This window comes from Zonotrichia leucophrys, chromosome 13, assembly GCF_028769735.1.
Source record: "Zonotrichia leucophrys gambelii isolate GWCS_2022_RI chromosome 13, RI_Zleu_2.0, whole genome shotgun sequence".
Classification (NCBI taxonomy): Eukaryota; Metazoa; Chordata; class Aves; order Passeriformes; family Passerellidae; genus Zonotrichia; species Zonotrichia leucophrys.
Genome location: NC_088183.1, coordinates 294,598 through 314,704, shown reverse-complemented (window position 1 = coordinate 314,704; position 20,107 = coordinate 294,598). Strand labels below are relative to the sequence as shown.

Here is a 20,107-nt window from a genome sequence, read left to right as displayed (position 1 = left end):
GAGAAGGCTGTGCATTTAGAGGTCTCATGCAGAGGGTGCTCTCCAGGCTGGAAACAGGGCTCTGGAAACTCTGCAGAGCTCCTGGTGTCTCTGGAAATAATGATCTCCAGGCTGCCTTTCCAAGCACTCTGGTGAACGCAGAGTGTTACAGGAAGGAAAGGAGGGTGCTTGGGTTTTCTGGCTTTGGGAATGCTCAGCTGGGTCAGTGGGACATCTCCATCTGCTCTGAACCAGTGCAGAGGGATTCCTTCTGCCACTGCCTGTTCAGTGTGTGTGGGGAACCTGCTACAGTCTCTTCTTAAAAGCCGAGGGTTTCTGTTTTATTTCAACCTTAACTTCAAACGAGATGAAAAAATAAGCATTATTATCAGTGAGCTGTGGAAAAGCTGTTTTAAAGCAAATCATGTTTGTCTCAGGTGCGTTCCTCAGATGTGTCCTGGTCTGACACCAGGAGGACCCTGCGCAAAGATCACCGCTGGGAGTCGGGGTCCCTGCTCGAGAGAGAGGAGAAGGAGAAGCTCTTCAATGAGCACATTGAGGCACTTACCAAAAAGAAGAGGGAACATTTCAGGCAACTTCTGGATGAAACTTCAGCGGTGAGAGCTGTTGATGTTCAAGTTGACAATCTTTGCAGCCCACTGGCATTTCTCTTTTTCTGTTTTTCTGTCTCACAGTCTAATTGGTTTGGTTTTATTTCCAGGGCCTTTTTGCTGCATTGCTCTCTTTTCTCCTTCATAGCAAAATTTGTGCCTTATGTTTCCTTACCTGTTTATCTGGAGTTTTACTTTGATTGAACATACAGTTTATTTGCATATAAACTTTGAATCAGTGATCTTTTAATCTTCTTTTTATTTCTTCAGTACTGAGTTATTTGATACTCTTCACTGTCTGGCTTCTTCAGATATGCAGGGTGTTTGCCTTAATGGCCACCAGTGTGGTCTTACCCAGTTCACCTGTTCTGATGTTCTCCTGCTGAACCTGAACTTTTACTCTGCTCATTATGTGGAATGCATCCCTGATTCTATGCATTGGGGTTTTAGTGAGGTTTCCTCTTTTTTAGTTCTCTGCCAGCTTAAGGCAGCTTTCATTTAAACTGAAGGTTTTAACCTGATTTTTAATGCATTAGTTATTTTAGTTTAGAGGCAAGCTTTCTGCAGGTAATTTTTAATGTACTAGAAAAAGACTTTGGAAAGTAAATGATATTTGGACAACCTTGATCTGAAAATGCCATCTCAAAATATGAAAGAAGAGTCGCTATGTAAAATCAACTCATCTTAGAAATACAACTGTAATAGGATAAGTGATGAGAACCCAGCAAGTTCATCAGTGGACTTGGGATATATTTAAAGGCTTCAGAGGTTAGTAGTGTTTGCATTCCTTATTCATAGAGTCTAATTTACTTTTCATTTAACTGTTTTTGCTTAATTTGAAAGATAACCTTAACATCAACATGGAAGGAAGTGAAAAAAATCATTAAAGAAGATCCAAGGTGCATTAAGTTCTCTTCGAGCGACAGGGTGAGTGGTTTGCATTGCTCTTGCCAACTTCCAGTCTGGTGCAGGGTACAGAGAAGTGACTTGGGGGTTGCTGCAATGGGTTCAGCTCTGTGTGGACACAGGTGTTAGTAATTAAATATTAAATAAGATTAAAAATGTAGAATGTAAGGAAAAGTATAAATAACATGTAATTGCTGCTGGTGTTCAGTGTGTCCAGTTGCAGGAAGTACTGGAGCTGCACCCAGTGATTTGTGTTTATCTTTGGTCTTTCAGAAAAAGCAGAGGGAGTTTGAGGAGTACATCCGAGACAAATACATCACTGCCAAAGCCGACTTCCGGACGCTGCTCAAAGAGACCAAATTCATCACTTACAGGTGGGCACTGCCATGCTGGTGCAGGACGTGGCTTTTATTCTGCTTTGCCATCCAAACAGCAGCAAACTGATGTCTGTTTTTTCCTAGTTGATGTCTGCTGCTGAAATCTTTAACGGTGCTTAGTTAACACAGCACCAGTGCAGGCAGCGAGCCTGTGTGTTGTGTGCCCGGAGCGCTGTTCCGTGCCCAGTCCCCAGCTGACGGGACATCCTCCTTGCTCGGGGGATGGCCCAGCTCCCTGCCTCCCTCCCGCCCGCTGCAGCGCTCTTTCACCCTTGCTTTCAGATCCAAAAAGCTGATCCAGGAGTCGGATCAGCACCTGAAGGACGTGGAGAAGATCCTGCAGAACGACAAGCGGTACCTGGTGCTGGACTGCGTGCCCGAGGAGCGGCGCAAGCTGATCGTGTCCTACGTGGATGACCTGGACCGGCGCGGGCCGCCACCGCCGCCCACGGCCTCCGAGCCCACGCGCAGAACCACCAAATAGCCTCCGAGTGCTCCTCGTCACGGGTGTCTGGTAATCCAAACGCTTGCATGAGCCATCTGTCAGGTTACACACATCCATTGCCGTGAATATATTCAAACATCTGAGGAGCAGAGGCAGAAGCAGCTTTAGTGAACGTAGAATGATCTCTGGGGGGAAACCAACCACAAAAACTCACATTAAAGATATTTATGAGTTAATTGGAGCATGAGTGACAAATCCCAAGGTGTGGGCTGTCTGGTGGCTGTGGGTCTCAGAGTGGTGTGTGTGTGTGAGGTGTGAGTCTGGCACCTGGGGCTTTCCTCTCAGCAGTGTCCTCGCGTGAGCCCCAAGGGTGACGGCGCTGCGGTTTGAGCGTGTCCTACACCAGTGCCACCAGCTGCCTCCTGGTGCCCGCAGCCCGGGCAGGAGGAGGTGACACGCTTCCATTGCTGATCACTGACAGCCCACTCTGGGAGCCCCAGGCCCAGCTCTCTGCTTCCACCCTTGGGAATGGAACTAAATCTGCTAGAGCCAGGGTTAGAGCTGAGTGGAGAGCAGGGACTTGGAGACCAGACCAGATTTATTCACAGGCTGCTCTGTTCCTGCCCCCAGCCATCGATTTGCAGCAGTCAGGTTGCTCTGCCCAAGTGAAGTTCTGTCTAATGAGTTTTGCTCGAAGCTGGAAATCCCAGAGGTGACCGAGCAGGCCAGGACGGTTGTATAAACACATTTTTATTTACGATAAAGTGATCTTTACATACTTCTGGATTAGACTGTGCATACCCCCTCTGGGCAATTCTTGTAAACTATACTCCTGTTTTGAATGTTAAACTTGTGTTTCTAAAGTTTAATTTTGAAATGTTGGGATTGTTCAGTTTATGTATTTGAACTACAATAAACCAACCCTTTTTATATATGGATTGTACAGGCCTAATCCCAATTTGTGTTGGATTTTGTTGGATTTGTGAATTTCTGAGTAAAGCAAATGACTGAAGCGATACTGCCTACATTCTTGGCTGTGCTGGGCAGAACAGGGCCTGTGGCACTGAGCAGTGTGGGGTCAGCATGTGGGCCAGGGGGGTGAGCAGAATGATTTTCCAGTTTAGCTCTTTTGTCTGATGCTTAAACATCAGCTGGCAGTGCTTGCAGAGCCAGTTTGTTTCTGCTGGTTGTGTTTACATGTGTCTCTTGCTCTTAGAGGAGGGCTGGGGAAGAAGTCTCTTCTTCCCTCATCCTGACAATGATTTCTTGTCAGCAGTTGGTGGTGGTGGCCAGGGCCAGAACTTGCAGGCTGAGCCTCAAGAGAGAGGGGTCCTCTTGCTCAGCACAGCCCAGTGGGAAGCCATGTGTTTGTTATGGCTCGTTCATTATATAAGATGGCTATTAATTTTAATTGATCTGGTTTATGGAGACCAGATGTTCATAAAAATTTATTTATTTGCTTATTCTGTGGATAAAATCACGATCATGCCCATGTGCAGGGCTCCTGGCTGGGGGTGCTGCTGGCGGCCCATGGAGCTGGTCCCCCCTGGCAGCCCCTTAGGCAGAGTCCCCAGTTTCCCCAGAGGTGACAGCCCATGGAATCCTCATCCAGAGAGAAGGTTGGATTTAAGGGATGCTGACATCTTCCCTAGCACCATTCCTGTGGCAGCCCAGGAGGTCCCCTGGCTGGCCCTGCCCTCTGTGGCCAAGCACTCACAGCAGGGCAGAGCTTAAATCCAAGCAAGCTTAAGAAAGGGAAAGAAAGTCGGCTTTTGAAAAAGCTGAACTGAGTTCTGCCTTGTGGAGCAGCCAGATCCAGCAACCCAGAATGTGCTGTACACGAGGGAGCAGAGCCAGGGCTGCGTCCTCCTGCTTCAGTTGATTAAGGTCCTGCAGCTAATGTGAAGGTAAATGAGTGTCTGAGGAACATCTCCCTGACTGCACAGTCCGTGCCCTGCAGCTGCTAATTAAGGGCTGCTGTTTGAATTCATCACCAGGAGCAGCCCAGAATTAGGGCAGGGGCTGGGGAGGGGCTGTAGCCAGCACCGGGGTCCCTGTGCAGTGGGGCACCTGCAAGTGCTCCCACTCCCACAGTGCACAGTGCCCCGCTGTGCTGCACCCTCAGGGGGACCCGCAATCCTCGGGGGCTTGGGGATCCTCCCCTGCTCACCCCTCTCAGCCCAGCCCTGGGTTTGGGGATCCTCCCCTGCTCACCCCTCTCAGCCCAGCCCTGGGGTTTGGGGATCCTCCCCTGCTCCCTCACCCCTCTCATCACAGCCCTGGGGTTTGGGGATCCTCCCCTGCTCACCCCTCTCAGCCCAGCCCTGGGGTTTGGGGATCCTCCCCTGCTCACCCCCCTCAGCCCAGCCCTGGGTTTGGGGATCCTCCCCTGCTCACCCCTCTCAGCCCAGCCCTGGGGTTTGGGGATCCTCCCCTGCTCACCCCTCTCAGCCCAGCCCTGGGGTTTGGGGATCCCTCCCCTACTCACCCCTCTCAGCACAGCCCTGGGGATTGGGGATCCTCCCCTGCTCCCCCCTCTCAGCCCAGCCCCGGGGTTTGGGGATCCTCCCCTGCTCCCTCACCCCTCTCAGCCCAGCCCCGGCACACCCGGAGCCGCGTCCCGCCGCGCGAGAGGCACAACAGCATGGACTGCACACAGACACGTTTGGGACAACTTTACTTCTGACACTGCAGCGCAGGCTTTCCTTTCACAACCAAAAAGGAGCATTTTCTTATAAAATGGTGCATTTACTTGCTATTTTATTTTACCATTTCATTTAAAAAAAAAGTTACTCCTGAAAGCCATCCCTTGGAATAAATTCATAAGCCAGTGCACTTTGTTCTTCCCTTGGAATGGCTCCTCTGAAGGTGGCGTCTGGGGGGCCCTGTCTCCGGGCAGCTCCTGGTGTTCCGTGCAGTCCATGAGCTCTGTGGGTGTGCAGCAGTCCCTGTCCCTGGATCCTCGTGGTGCCCGCAGAGAGGCTGTCCCGGGGCACACCTGGCCCTGGTGATCGTGTCCCATCCCCGAAGGCCTGGGCTGCTGGGGGTGCCAGGTGTCCCCTCAGGAGGACGGCAACGGGGTCACCCCTGGGGCGCAACTGCCAAAGTGACGGTGTTGAACTTTGTAATTGACTTCATTGGCTTCTTGCTGCAGGAGCAGTTTTCAGATTTACAGAAAATCCAGTCAATCTTTTTTTATTGAACAGTTGCTCAAGTAAAGAGGGACCTGACCAATCTGTAGAGTAGAAAGAGGCAGCCTCGCCATGCAAAGAGAAAGAGTTACCGGTTTTATTATTATTATCATTGTTATTATAATGTAGGACTGCAGACAGCCTCTCTCTGACACAGTCAGGGGCTAACAGCAATATACAGTTGGATTTTTTTTAGGTCATAAATTAGCAACTTATACTTTATCTTAAAAAAATTGAATAAATAAATAAATTAATTAAAAAAGAGAGAAAGAGAGAGAGAAAGAGAGAGAGAGACAGTCAGTCACAACATGCAAGAGCTCACAACAGAATGAGAAAAATGACCAAAGCAAAGCCCAGAACTGCAGCAGAGCCCAGGGTTGGTTTGGTTTGCGATCAATGCAGGTCGGAAGCATCATTTATAAAGGTATTTCATATACCAAAGAAGGCACCACAGTATCTACAAAGCCAAATCCTCAGGAGGGTTCTGGGGCTGGGGGGGCAACCTGGCTGGAGCAGACACAGCTGGAGGTGCAGCACATCCCCCCTGCTCCTTAAGCTTGTCCTTTGCAAAACTGAACTTTCCCATTTTACGTTTGGTTTTGCTGTCTCTGTTAGTAAAACAAAATAATTGTAATAAAAAGACAAATGTGGAAAATGGCAAAGGGAGGCAACATTCCAATCTTCCACACAACAGGTGGAATATTTCTGGGATCAGGTTGAAAGCAATTGGAGTGGGACCACTGCCACCAGAGCTGGCCAGAGCCCATGGTGTGTTACCCCATCAATCCCTTGCCAGCTGACAGCCCCCTCCCCATCACCTCCTCAGCATCGGCCGCTGCCACCCAGCACTGCCTGGGGACGTGCCTGGGGACAGGGACAGCCAGGCCTGGCATCCTCACTCTGCCCTGTGTAAATCTGGTGTCTGGGAGTGCCCCCAGTGGCCCCTGGGCTGGAGTGCCCCAGCGCTCCTCTGCACAACCGCCATCTGCAGAGCAGGGACTGAACAAAGAACAGGAGGGAAAGGAAAAACAAAGAGAGAAAGAAAGAAAGAAAGAAAAAGAAAAGGAACAGTTGAAACGATGTGTTTACTGGTATCAGTACATGAGACTCCTAAAGAAGACCTGGTCCTCCTAGTTAACCTTGTCCTGGAATATGTACAGGTTGTTCGTGGCTGCCACAGCGATGATGTTCTCGGAGGGGTGCCAAGCTGTGTGCAGGATCTTTTTGCTAAAGTCCAGACTGTCCACACTGATCTCGTCTTTCCTGCGCTTCCCACCCACGCAGACCTTGCGGGGCTTGAGGATGGCACGGGGTTTGCTGTTCTCCCGCGACGCCTCCAGCGTCACGTCGCGCTTGGTGTTGCGGTCGAACATGCGGAAGAAGTTGTTGTAGGAGCCGGTCATGATGACACTGCAACGGGGAAGGACAGGTGGTTTTCACACCTTTTCAGAGGCAAACTGGGGGTGACCAGAGCAAGACTGAGCATTCAGAGGCATAATGAGATCTGGGTAAGCATTGGAATTTGTCTCGGGCCCAGTTGTGCTTTGTCAGCTCACTCTGATGGCTCAGACAAAAACCATGACAGCCCTGCCAGGGGCTCACACACTTCACACCCAGATGCTCATTATCCCCAGATTCTGGCAATCTGAAGCTAAACCCCTCACCACCTTCCTCCAGCAGTGGGTGACAGAGAGGTGGGACTGATCTGTCCAGGAGAGAGTGGGACCCTCAGCCATCCCCACCTGCGTACAGGCTGCAGGCGCAGGTGGCTCCTGCTGCCCCTGCCCAGACCCCGCACCCAGCCAAAGGGAAGGGGCTGCCAAGGGGCCGTGGAGCCCTTGTGCCAAACCACAGCCAGCATGCCGGGGCTGCAGGCAGGCACCCCAGCACGTGCTCACCTGTCAGAGCCGTTCCAGACGCACTCAAACTTGTCGAAGATGCAGTCGTTCTCGTAGAGCGAGCACAGCTTGCTCCGCAGGTAGTCGTGGACCTGCGGGTGGGAGGGACAGCGTGAGCCCCCACAGTGGCCACGCAGCCCAGGGCTGGCACACTGAGCCTGGCTCGCAGGGGGTGCCCCATACTCACCACAGCCCAGCTGGCAGCGTTGGGCACTGCCTGGCATCCTGTGCCCTCCCACAGCCGCCCTTCTTCTCCCAGCACCTCCAGCCACACTGCACACGGCTTGGGCACCCCCAGGCAGTGCCAGGGGACATCCCCTGGCAAAGGGTGACAGTGACAGGGCTACTGCTCTGCACCAGGCCTGCCACAGGGCTCTCCCAGCTGCCAGCACCTGAGCTTTCTCTCCTCACCCACCCCCAGCCCGGGGACATGGTGACAACTCACCAGGCCACCTGAGCCCTCATTTAACCACCCTGCTTTCCACCATCTACGGGCATAAAGCTCCCACACAACAAGGGCATAGCCGCCCCTCCTGCCACTGGCCCAGAGCGGGCTCAGGAGGGAGCTCTGGGTGCTCCGCTGCTGCGTGCACCTGGCTGTGCCACGCTCACCTGGTAGGTCTCAATGGGCCGGTTCTCCATGTTCAGGTCCCACACCTTGACAGTGAGGTAGTCCCGGGTCATGATGTACCTTCCACTGTGGCTGAATTTGACATCAGAGATTGAGGAGATGATCTCGGAAAAAAACGACCGGTTACTTGGGTCCTCGGGCTCTTCAAAAACTGTGCAGGAGGAAAGAACAAGCCCCAGCATTAGCTGAGGCAGGAGCTCCCTCATCTCAGGCCCTCATCAGGGAGCTGCCACCCTGTCCTGGCCACAGGAAGCTTCTGGGAGAGTCCTTGCATGATGCTGTGCCCAGCACCCACACGTGCTTAGGTTCATCACCCCCCCACCAAGCCCTGGAGCTCCACTGTGGTGGGAAGAATGTCTGAAGTGCCCATATAATGATCTCTACAATGCAGAAAAGGCACTGCCCACAGCAGGATGCAGAGCTACAGCCTTTCACCACCAGCAGAAACCTGGAGGCTTTTTCCATATAAAAAGTGGTAGCAACAAGAAAAAGCAAAGAGCTCAGGCAGGCAGAAAGCAGCTGAACCCAGGACGTGTCTCTTGCTCACAGCAGGTCAGTCATGATGCCCTGGTCTCCCTGTGAGGGCTCGGGGAATGGGCAGCAAGCAGGGCCATGGCCACAGCTCTGCCGGGGGACGCGCAGTGCATCCCTGCACTGGCAGCAGCAGGGGCTCTGCTGGCACCGGGCTCCTGGCACACGGGCAGGGCCAGGACCGGGCCCCCAGCACACAAGAGATGCCAGGATGGGGCTCCCAGCACACACACACACACACACACACACACACACACAGAGGAGATGCCAGGATGGGGATGGGGGTCCCAGCCACACACACACACACACACACACACACAGAGGAGATACAGGATGGGGATGGGGCTCCCAGCACACACACAAACACACACACACACACACACACACACACACACACAGAGGAGATGCCAGGATGGGGATGGGGCTCCCAGCACACACACACACACACACACACACACACACACACACACACAGAGGAGATGCCAGGATGGGGATGGGGGTCCCAGCACACACACACACACACAGGAGATGCCCGGACGGGGGTCCCAGCCCGCAGCTGGTGCTGCCCAGTCCCTGAGTGTGTCTGTGACCCAAAGCCAGTGGCCAGGCAGGGCTGGGGCTCGGGCCAGCTATTTTTGCTTTGGGCTGAAGGCTTTTGTGTGGCTTTGCTCCTGCTGCAGAAGCAGATCTGGGCTGCTGAGTTCATGGAAAGGATTTCTGAGCACTAATTCCCTCTTACACAACAAACCTACTTTCTCTGGCACTGAGAGGTGCTGCCCTGCCCACACCAGCTCCTCTGCAGCTCGCTGTCCCCGGGGAGCAGGTGAGCCCGGGGCGGCCCTGAGGGCAGGGTGAGCGGCCTTGGGGACACCAGGGGGAAGGCAATGGGGTGCCAGGGCAGAGCCAGCCTGGGGGCTCTCCTGTCCCTCTCCTGTCCCTCTCCTGTCCCTCTCCTGTCCCCTCCCTGCCCCGTTGCAGCCCCAGGGCCGTGGCGCTCACTCACACTTGGCGTGGCGGTCGCAGAGCGCCGCGGTGCGCATGTCGCACAGGCGGATGGTGCCCTTGCTGCTGCTGTACACGAAGGTGTTGCAGTGGTGCGGGTGGAACTCGGCCGCCGTGATCACCTCCGTCAGCTCCTCCATGTTGGCCGGCTTGATGTCCACGATGTCTGGCAGGGCCAGTCAAGGAGCCCACGAGCCCAGACCGTGCTGGTGTCCCTGGGCACCGGGGCCTCCCCTCACCCGTGCCAAGCGTGTGCTCTGGGCAGGCGCCTCCCTCGCAGGGCAAAGCTGCAGCACAGAGTGGGACCAGCCACCCCAGCAGGGGAAGGCCGAGATCCAGCTGGGAACCCCAGCCCTGATACCACAGCCTGGAGACCCTCTGCGGCACACGAGACCTGATCTGCCCGCCCACATCAGGCCTCAGTAAACGTCTTTTAGTGCAACATTCCGCCATGGTGAGTAACCATACTGAAAACAGCAATGGCAGCAAAGCCCTGGGCACAACAACCAACAGAAAACCCCTATGTAAGTCCCCTGGGCCATGATAACTCCCTGACGTTTGTCACAGATTCAGTACTGCTCACCCTCATCCTTGCAAATAAGCAGGAACCACAGCCCTGCTCTCCTGCAGCTGCTCAGAGCTCCCATAGCCACGTGCCTGTGACTGCCAAAATCCTCTCCATCTGCCTAAATCATGCCCCAGGGATTTCTCAGCAGGAAACACCATATAAATACCATCAATGATTCGTGCCCTGTTTATTATTTCCAGTGTGGCTGTTACAAGCGTGACTGCCACAACCTCATTTGTAGAGCAGTGACTGGCAGCCTGTCACCCGCTGCAGGGTGCAATGGGACCACAACATCACTGCTTCCATCCTCCCCAAGGCACCATCACTGCTTCCATTTCCCCAAGGCACCATCACTGCTTCCATCCTCCCCAAGGCACCATCACTGCTTCCATCCTCCTCAAGGCACCATCACTGCTTCCATTTCCCCAAGGCACCATCACTGCTTCCATCCTCCCCAAGGCACCATCACTGCTTCCATCCTCCCCAAGGCACCATCACTGCTTCCATCCTCCCCAAGGCACCATCACTGCTTCCATTTCCCCAAGGCACCATCACTGCTTCCATCCTCCCCAAGGCACCATCACTGCTTCCATCCTCCCCAAGGCATCTGTCTCCTCCATCACCTGCAGACCACCCCCTCTGCCTGCCCCACCATCCTGCAGGCAATGCAGAAATGTGCCACCCACACATCAGGGGACAGCAGCAGTGGAGGAGCTGCAGCACTGCCCACTCTGTCCCCATTCCCACAAGCACGGGCACAGCCCGGCTGCTTCCCCTGGGGCTGCTCCTCACTGGGCCCCAGGGCCGTGGCCAGAGCCACACACGCCAAAGGATACTAAAACTTTGATTTGTGATTTCAAAGTTCCACAGGTTTATCCTCAGGTCATCCGCTGACATGTACGTCTCGTAGTCGCTGTTGACGGAGATGGAGTTGATGTGGTAGGTGTGCGCGTTGGCAAACACCCTGCGCGGAGTGGCCTCCACCATCAGGTCCATGGGCCGCAGCACGGGCACCTGCGGGGCGAGCAGAGAGCGTCAGCAGCCGGGCACAGGGACGGGGGGCGGCCCCACGGGCCCCTCTGTGCTGCCAGGGCTTCCTCCTCTCACTCCCAACGGGCTCCTCCAGGGAAAACTAATGCCTTCCATGTGTATGATATGACAGAAGGACAAGCAGACCCAAGAGCCATCTGATTTTGAGAGACTTTCCAGGATGGTTAGAGCACAGTGAAGCAGTGCGAGCCCTGTAAACCAGGCTCTGATCTTGCTGCAGCAACTGTTCCAGCTGTGAAACAAAAAAAGAACCTCTACTGCCTCATTTTGTCACTGTTTAGCCAGTTTCTGAAACTTCTGGAGCATTTCTGACAGAAATACCTTGCTTGACAGAGCCAGGCCAGCACATTTTTTCTTTAAACAGTTTTGCATTTGTCTCACAGTGAAGTGATGGAGGCAAGAGATGAGACGGGACAGAGGGAAGGAGCAGGAACAGAGCTGTGGGTGTTTGCCTTTAGATAGATCAGCATAACCCATGGGGAGGGGGGGATGCAGAGGGGACCGTGTGTGTGAGGAGTGGGGTCAGTGATAACTTCGGACACAGGGCTCTGGAGGCAACTCAGCACACCAGGAATGTGCCAGCCCATGCTCCTGTCACCAGCGAGGTGATTCACCAGCTGCTCTGTTTCTTGTGCTGTGTGAGCGCTGCCTGAAGAGATTCCCTTGGCTCCAGAGGTGGGACAGCCAGCTCGAGTGACACAGGGCGCTGGTGCTGCCAGCTCAGAGCTGAGCCCGTGACGAGCCTGCAGCTAATTGCACCTGACACGGGCAATGAGGCATCGTGTGCACTGCCAGGTCCTGCTCAGACAGCTGGGACGGGGACAGGGAGCACGGGGAGCACAGGGACCATGGTGAGCACAGGGACCACAGGGACCACAGGGACCACAGGGACTGGCTGTCAGTGCACCGCTGCAGCACAGGGGCTGTGCAAAGGGAAAGGGTTCCCTGACTGCCCTGGCCTGCCTGGCCATGCAAACAAGCCCAGCGAGGGCTTGGGCAGTGGGTTCTGCTCGGGGAGAGGACTCTGTGGCCAGCACAGCTCGCAGCCAGACCCCGGGCCAGCTCCTGTCCCCAGGCCGGGCTGGCACCCAGGCTGGCGCCTGCAGCTCCCGGTGCCCCAGCACAATCCCCTGCTCGTTCCTCAACCAGAGAGCTACAACAAACGCTTAAGCCAAGAACATTCTCCACACATTACTGCAGAGCCAAGTCCTGGGGAGACTTTTTTCTGTCTGGGACCTGGCCTGTCACCAGATGAACCCCCACAAGAGGGACAAACCTGGTTATACATGAGTGGTTTGCTAAAGCAGGGATTTTATCTGTTCAGTGGCAAGAATCTGCACAGAAATATGGAAGCCAGCGTGCCCACATGCTGCAAACTCCTGCTTAAGGGATCAGCAACGAGGATTTAACCCTGAAAGCACTGAAACTCTGAGGCAGGAATTTGCTGGGAGCAGCCAGTGAGCTGTTCCCCAGCAGCAGCACAGGGACCCTGCAGCCAAGGGGAGCAGCTGCCCAGCCAGGCCTCGGCCACAGCGGAGACACCAACAAATGGGGCAGTGTGACACCAACTGGAAGTGGCTCTTGTGCTTCTTGAAGCAGGCACAGGCCAAGTGAGCTTCTGCCTACCCCACCCAGACCAATCAGCGCTGCCACAACAACCCTGCACAGCAGAGACCTCCTTGTGCACCCCCCTCCAGCTCCAGAGCCCACCTCAGGACAGGCTCTGGTGTCACACACACCCATTATTAAATGGTAATTCAGTTTAACAAAGCACATCAAGTACGCAGAAATACCGTGCCAAAGAAAATAAAACACTAATAAATTCAATTACTTTCTGCTTTCAGGAAGGGGGGCAATGCCAGTCACTTTTCATTTAAAACAACTTAAGTCTTAATTTTGATTCCTGCTTTTAGCAGGTACCCCATGCCTGCCACTCCCTCCAAGCACACCTGTGCACCTACAGCAGGACCCACATCCCCCTCTGGTGAGAGCTGAGCAGGGCCAGGGCCAGGCCAGAACAGCACCAGTGCCCAGTGCCAGCACAGCAGCAATGCCAGCCCAGCAGCAATGCCAGGCCAGCAGCAATGCCAGGCCAGCAGCAATGCCAGCACAGCAGCAATGCCAGGCCAGGCCAGCAGCAGTGCCAGCACAGCCCCTGCTCCCCTCCAGCCCAGCTCAGCGAGCTCCACAGGATTTGCTCCGGGGGATTAGCCAAGCTGAAGCTCGGATTGACCCCAGCCTTGAGTCTCGGAGAAGGAAGCTGTAATCCGGTCCCTGGCAAGCCAGGGAGCAGGGAGGTGCTCAGGGATAAATCCAGTGAGGTTTCCACCTGCCACAGCAGCCCAGCTCCTCCAGGCACACCCCCAGAATTCATTTCCTACCTACATTAGTTACAGTCTGTGACTGCCCAATGCCACCCCAAGCTTAGCATTTTGCAGACAAAATGAGCACCAAACTCTGTTTTCATGGCAGGATTCACAGAGTGCAGTGACAACAGAATTGTGTCCCGTTTGACCTGCCCTGTGACATGCAGAAGGGGCCCTCCTGCAGGAGGATAAAGCTGGTCAGAGGCTGCAGCTATTAGACTGGGGTGATTCAAATCACCAGAGCTCTTCTGATGACTGCAAACACCTCACTACACAGCCTGAGCAGAGTTAAATATTCCTTTTGCACTGTGTGGGTTAGAAATTCCTCAGAGGATGATGCTCATCAAATGCATTTAAACCATTTAGCCAAATGGATGAGAAATTATGGCAGCAAAGTGCATTAAAACCCTTTTTTCACTTATCTGTGGTTGAAAATTAAACCATGGATGGATGTGGCTTTAATTTAAAGCATACCCATCACAGGACAATTACACGTCAGATTTACACCAAGCTGCAGCAAAACGGTTACAGCTATTGTAAATATCTGTCTAAGTAAAATCATCAAAACATTAGATAAAATAGAGCTGCTGGAAGACTCCTCAGTCTTGTGTCCTCAGGGACCAGAGGCACTGCACAGCAGGTACCAACAAGCATCACACCGAGCACTTGAGACGTGTTTGCCCTCCCAGTGCCTCTGCCAGCCACTCACCAGGGCAGAGCTCCCTGGGCAGGAATGGAGCGCCAGGCCCCAGAGCAGTGTCAGACCCCAAACCGGCCCCAGAGCAGTGGCAGACCCCAAACCGGCCCCAGAGCAGTGGCAGACCCCAAGGAGCAGCTCCTCCACCACACAGCACTGAGCTGCTGCCAGGAGTGCAGGGCTGACAGTAAAACAGAGGCTGAAGCTTTCAAGGCAGTGAGTGGACTCCAACCCTGTTGGGTTCTCTGATATTTCAGCATGACTTTCTACAGGGGAGAAAGAAATCCCAGGGCCTTCCCGGTGTGTTTGAGCAGAGAAGGAAGCACCAGCTGGGATAACACCCTTAACAGTGCTGCCTCTCAAATCCTGCCTCCCAGCCTGCCGAGGGCTGACAGCCCCAGCTCTGACAGCCAGGCACCCAGCAAACCTCTGCAATGGGCTGCCAGGTACCACCAGGTTAGGCTGGAAATGCTGCCTGAGACAGAGCAGCAGATACACATCTACATGAAATGAATGCTCCCTTGTTCTGTAAAGAAAAACGCTGCCAGTCCCCAGGAGCAACCCTGTACAGAGACAAGAGTTAACTGCCTGCCCAGGGTTCTCAGTGGCTTCATGCACAATGGAACTGGGACCCATAAAGTGAGGTAAGCACAATCATAGTAATAATTTCATATGTATAAATATAAAACCCACAAGTACTCAAAATGCAAATTCTGACAGGGTGTTAATAAATTACAAGCTGGTCTGATTAAGGTCATGACCAGGAGGAAAACTCATTTGGAGGAAGCACTTGTGCTCCTACAGCAGCAGCCACATTTGGGAATGCTCCAAGCTGGGAGAGCTTCTGCTCTGTGTCCTCACTGGGATGGGCCCGGCCCGTGGGGCAGCACAGCACAGCACACGGGGGCACTGGGGCACCAGACAGGGCACACACACGGCACTGGCAGCACCTCTGCCCAGCACCAGCACAGCCCAGACACCCCTGGCAGCTCCCTCGCCCACTGCCCTGCCCGGGCACCGGCCACAGTGCCAGGGTGCCAGGATGGCCCTGGACACCGCCCAAGTGTGGCACGGGGGCACAGCAGGTGCCAGGGTACACAGGGGACATGGCACTGCAGGTCCCAGGGCACACAGGGGACATGGCACACAGGGACATGGCACTGCAGGTCCCAGGGCACACAGGGGACACAGCACACAGGGGACATGGCACTGCAGGTCCCAGGGCACACAGGGGACATGGCACACAGGAGACACAGCACACAGGGGACATGGCACACAGGGGACATGGCACTGCAGGTCCCAGGGCACACAGGGGACATGGCACACAGGTCCCAGGGCACACAGGGGACACGGCACTGCAGGTCCCAGGGCACACAGGGGACATGGCACACAGGAGACAGGGCACACAGGGGACATGGCACACAGGTCCCAGGGCACACAGCTGACACCAGCAGCACTTTCCATCCAAGGCCCCACATCCTCAGCCACCCCGGTCCCCCACACTCACCCGCAGCACGGTGATCATGGAGGGGTCTCGCAGTCGGCCATCCTCGTCCTTGAGGTTGTATCCCTCCGGCCTCTTGTCCCGCTCGCTGACCTTCCATAGCTTCACAGTCTTATCTGGGGAGGAGAGGGGACAGCATCAAGGCAGCTGCTCCCTGAGCCACCCGCTGATGGATGCACCAAGGCTGGGAAAACCTCCTGTGCCCCCAGTGCCACCGCTGGAAATGGTGATGGAGGCACCTGTGCCCACAGCGGGCTGCTGGTGCAGAGCCCTGAGCAGGAACGCAGCTGTGCAGGGCACCCCAGCCCTGGACGTGCCCCTGAGCCGTGCCAGGGTGTCTGCAGCTCAGCCACAGTGCCAGGGTGGCTGTGGCTCATCCACAGTGCCAGGGTGGCTGTGGCTCACCCACAGTGCCAGGGTGGCTGTGGCCCATCCACAGTGCCAGGGTGTCTGGGGCTCACCCACAGTGCCAGGGTGGCTGTGGCTCACCCTGGGTCACGCTGACCTTCCCCATGCAGCACTCACAGCACTGAGGGCAGCTCCCACCCCATCAGCTCCCACCCCATCAGCTCCCACCCCAGCAGCCCCCTGTCTCCTCCCAGCATCCTGCCCCCTGTGCCACAGAGCCCCCGCAGAAAGAACACCAGGAACACCTGGGGTTATTCTGAAAAATGGTGTTTTCTTCGCTCCCTCCTGGCAGGGACTCCATCCATAGTTTATCATCACTTCCACCAGGTTTCATACAAAACCCCATCATCCATCTTCATTTTCTCTCTTGCACAGCAACTCCAAAGCAGTGCCAATTAATTTTGTTTTTATTAACATGCTCTATTTTGGGGGGGCTCACTATAAAATGTTAGTGTAACAGTAAGAACAAAAAGAAACAGAATAAAACAGGAATATTTCCAAACTAATGTTTTGATAACCTGCCTGCATATGGAACGCAACCCAAATGGAAGGTGTAATATCCCTGTTAATCAAAAAACTATTTAAAAACTCAATTAACAGAACGTTATACTGTATAATTAATCTTCATTTCATTTCAATGATTCTCCCCCAAATGAGTTTAATAAGTCTTTGAATTTTATTACAATGATCAATAGAGTCAATTCTATAACACAAAGTAAGTTGGTTATGGAATATAATTAGACCCCTCCCTTTCCCCTGAAGTAATTAAGTCACATCCATCTTAAGGTTCCATTCATCCCAAGTAATATTCCTAGATCCTCATGATATTTATCAGAACATAAGATGGAACTGCTGAGCCCAACATGACTGCAAATTGAAACTAAACACCTGCAGTTTGTCTTAAAAAAAATAAATAAAATTCCCAGGATCCTGAGAATAAAAGCCACAAGTTGTTGTCAGGGCAGAAGCCCTCAAAGGGAGGGGCTGTGTGAAATTCACCTGGTGCACAGGGATTGAGCTCTGCCCACCCCATTCCCCAGGACGCCTGTGCTGCCCTGCAGGGAGAGTTTTTGGTAGCTATTTCCCCGAGGACACAGCACAGAGAGGGCACAGCTGGCAGAGGGAGCCCAGGATGCCACGTACCGTTGGTGGAGAGCAGGAAATAGGCCGCGTTCTGCTGCGGCAGCCATCGGATCTTGTTGATCTTCTCCTCGATCTCCAGGCTCTTCAGGTAATCGAACTCGGGCTCGTGGCTCTGGAAGGTGCTGTAGACATTGTACTCTCCCCTGCGGTGGGGCTGGTTCTTGCTCTGCAGGGACACGGGAGGAGGAAGGGTGGGCAGCGGCTCAGGGCCCCGGGCTGGGGCAGCGAGGGCTGGGCTGAGTGCCCGGGCACAGCCGGGCTGGCACCAGGGCTCCAGGTGTGCTCGGAGGGAAGGGAGCAGGGATGGAGAGGAAATGGAGAGGGAATGAGAGGGAATGAAACAGAAACAGAGCAAGGATGGAGTGGCAATGGAGAGGGGACAGAATGGGAACACAGTGGGGATGGAGAGGAAATGGAGAGGGAAAGGAGTGGAAACAGAGCGGAATGAGAGGGAATAGTCCAGGGCTACCCACTGTTGTCCCCAGTGAATGGCTGGGACCGAGGGCCAGCTCCTGCCAGGCGCTGAACCCAGCACAGAAGAGCTGCTGGCAGCAGCCACAAGCACCAGGATGGGCAGCCTTGGTTTGGGTGGGTGGGTGAAGCCCCACATGTCCCCTTCAACAGGAGCTCAGTGGATACAGTCAGAATGATGCTGGAGGCCCAAAGTTCAGGAAAAGCATTAGAATCATGAATAGTAAGGAGAAATGAGTGTAAAAGGAGAAATGAATAGTGCGAAAGGCTGATGGGTGTTGCACATGTGATGGTTAACACTGAGCCTCTTCAGTGTATGTAGAATATTTAAAGCTTAACTTTGAGAAATGTAAAACCCCATCGGACAATGACCTGTGTATGCCCAGGTCTGATGCATTCCTTCCACAGCTGAGGACAGGTTCCATGTCTCAGAGCAGAGCAGCTCACGGGCAGCTCTGGAAATGGGGGCATCCAGGCCAGGAGCTGCACAGCTCCCCAGCCAGGCTGCAGGGTCCGCCAGTGCAGGGCATGCTGAGGCCAAACACGTTTCCCAGCAGGCACAACCTCCACTTCCAACAAGCATTTGCTAGCACCTCCTGAGCAGGTTTGGAAGGTAATTAATTGTTGCATCCATCTACACTTTCCAGAATTAGGTGGTGTGAGGTTCTTGGTGGTGCCATCTCCCAGGTGGGCACTGCCACACACTCAGTGTGCTGCCTGAGCCGTTACACCTGGAGCAGGAGAATGCAGGCAGTGGATCTCTGGAAGTGTTTGCAGGAGGGAATCTGGCCCTGCTGTGTCAATGGCTGCTCCTCAGTTGTAGAATGCAGGAGAGCCCCAAGCTCGGGAGTGACACGGCGATTAGGAGCAGCAGGACCCTGCACCAAAGATAAAGCGGCATTGTGCATGGTGGCACTCACCTCCTGCTCACGCTGGAATATCACAACGCGGCCGCCCTTGTCCCCTGTGGCCAGCAGCTCCCCAGTGTGGTTGAACTCGACTGTGGAGATGATGTCAGCTGGCAAACGGAAGACAAAGACAATTTCAGTCACTGCAGCCTGACTTCCAAAGGCATCCAGGGAGCACCATGCCCTGCACAGCGACATGCCTCATTGGTACCCTGTGGCACCTCCATAAATCCCTGCTTTTCTACCATCTTCAACACTAAACGGGCTCGGCATTATGCTGCCATGGCCCCCTGCCCTGGCCTGTGCCCCAGCCCCGGTTCCAGAGGGATTTCCAGGTGCTGTGCCTGTGCTAAATGCAGCCTGAGGACTGCTGTCAGCAGCAGGGCACAGGGCTGGGCAGCACAGCATGGCACGGCATGGCACGCATGCAGGCATGGCACGCAGATCCCTCTGACTTGGGAGTGCCACCATTTGGGGTGACCCAATCAATTCCTGGGACCTGGGGAGGGCCTGGTGCCAGTGGTGCCAGTGGTGCCCATCTCACCCCAGCCCCGGGCAGAGCTCGGTGCCCATCTCACCCCAGCCCCCGGGCAGAGCTCGGTGCCCATCTCACCCCAGCCCCGGGCAGAGCTCGGTGCCCATCCCACCCCAGCCCCGGGCAGAGCTGGCGGCCCCGGCCCTGTGCCACCCCAGCCTGGGCGCTGCTTTGCCTTCACCCGCACAGCAGAGGGAGCGCACAAACACAGAGCCCTTTGTGCCCTGTCCCTGAGCCCCTCAGGCAGAACAGCTCGGGTGACCACATCTCCATCGCTGCTTTCCCCGCACATTGCTGAACCCACCATCACCCACCAAGGAAAATTTAGGTGCTGCCTTTCAGCCCTTCATCGGCTGAGAAGCCACTGCGCTCACCCCACTGCCCTTCCCCACAAACCAGGAGCCATCTCCAGGGTCGGGGCTCGGTGGCAGAGGCCGGGGGACACACAGGGACCTGTAACTGCCTTAATCTGCAGCGTTTACCCTCGAGGCAGCGCAGGCAGAGCTGCTAATGATTGGATTTATTTGGCCTATTTTTAGAAGAATGTCAGAGGTTAATTCCACAGCAATCAGTGCCCAACTGGTGCTCACCCAGTGCCTGGGAGCCACGCTCCAGCAGCACGAGGCTGGGACTGGGAGCATGGCTGCAGCACTGGAGCCTCAGCACTGGGGCAGGCTGGATCTGCAGTGAACAGCAATGGGGCAGGATGGATCCTGCAGTGAACAGCACTGGGGCAGGATGGATCTGCAATGAACAGCACTGGGGCAGGCTGGATCTGCAGTGAACAGCACTGGGGCAGGATGGATCCTGCAGTGAACAGCACTGGGGCAGGATGGATCTGCAGTGAACAGCACTGGGGCAGGCTGGATCTGCAATGAACAGCACT

General features: G+C 54.7%; 2 protein-coding genes across 7 annotated transcripts in view; one reads left to right on the top strand and one right to left on the bottom strand.

Annotated features, from left to right (window-relative positions):
* The window catches only part of TCERG1 (transcription elongation regulator 1), a 28,981-nt gene extending 25,720 nt beyond the window's left edge, over positions 1-3,261 (top strand). For all 4 annotated transcript variants that reach the window (XM_064725397.1, XM_064725396.1, XM_064725394.1 and 1 more), the window contains 4 exons: positions 417-596; positions 1,434-1,517; positions 1,770-1,870; positions 2,156-3,261. In XM_064725397.1, coding sequence (XP_064581467.1) covers positions 417-596; positions 1,434-1,517; positions 1,770-1,870; positions 2,156-2,357 — 567 coding nt within the window. In that variant the 3' untranslated portion in view covers positions 2,358-3,261. The remainder of the gene's footprint in view (positions 1-416; positions 597-1,433; positions 1,518-1,769; positions 1,871-2,155) is intronic.
* A 1,717-nt stretch (positions 3,262-4,978) lies between these two features.
* Positions 4,979-20,107, bottom strand: part of PPP2R2B (protein phosphatase 2 regulatory subunit Bbeta) — a 59,635-nt gene continuing 44,506 nt past the window's right edge. For all 3 annotated transcript variants that reach the window (XM_064724649.1, XM_064724651.1, XM_064724652.1), the window contains 8 exons: positions 18,699-18,796; positions 17,308-17,473; positions 15,760-15,872; positions 10,976-11,153; positions 9,573-9,737; positions 8,020-8,189; positions 7,408-7,499; positions 4,979-6,919 (listed from right to left, as the gene is read on the bottom strand). In XM_064724649.1, the coding sequence (XP_064580719.1) occupies positions 6,640-6,919; positions 7,408-7,499; positions 8,020-8,189; positions 9,573-9,737; positions 10,976-11,153; positions 15,760-15,872; positions 17,308-17,473; positions 18,699-18,796 (1,262 nt within the window). In that variant the 3' untranslated portion in view covers positions 4,979-6,639. The remainder of the gene's footprint in view (positions 6,920-7,407; positions 7,500-8,019; positions 8,190-9,572; positions 9,738-10,975; positions 11,154-15,759; positions 15,873-17,307; positions 17,474-18,698; positions 18,797-20,107) is intronic.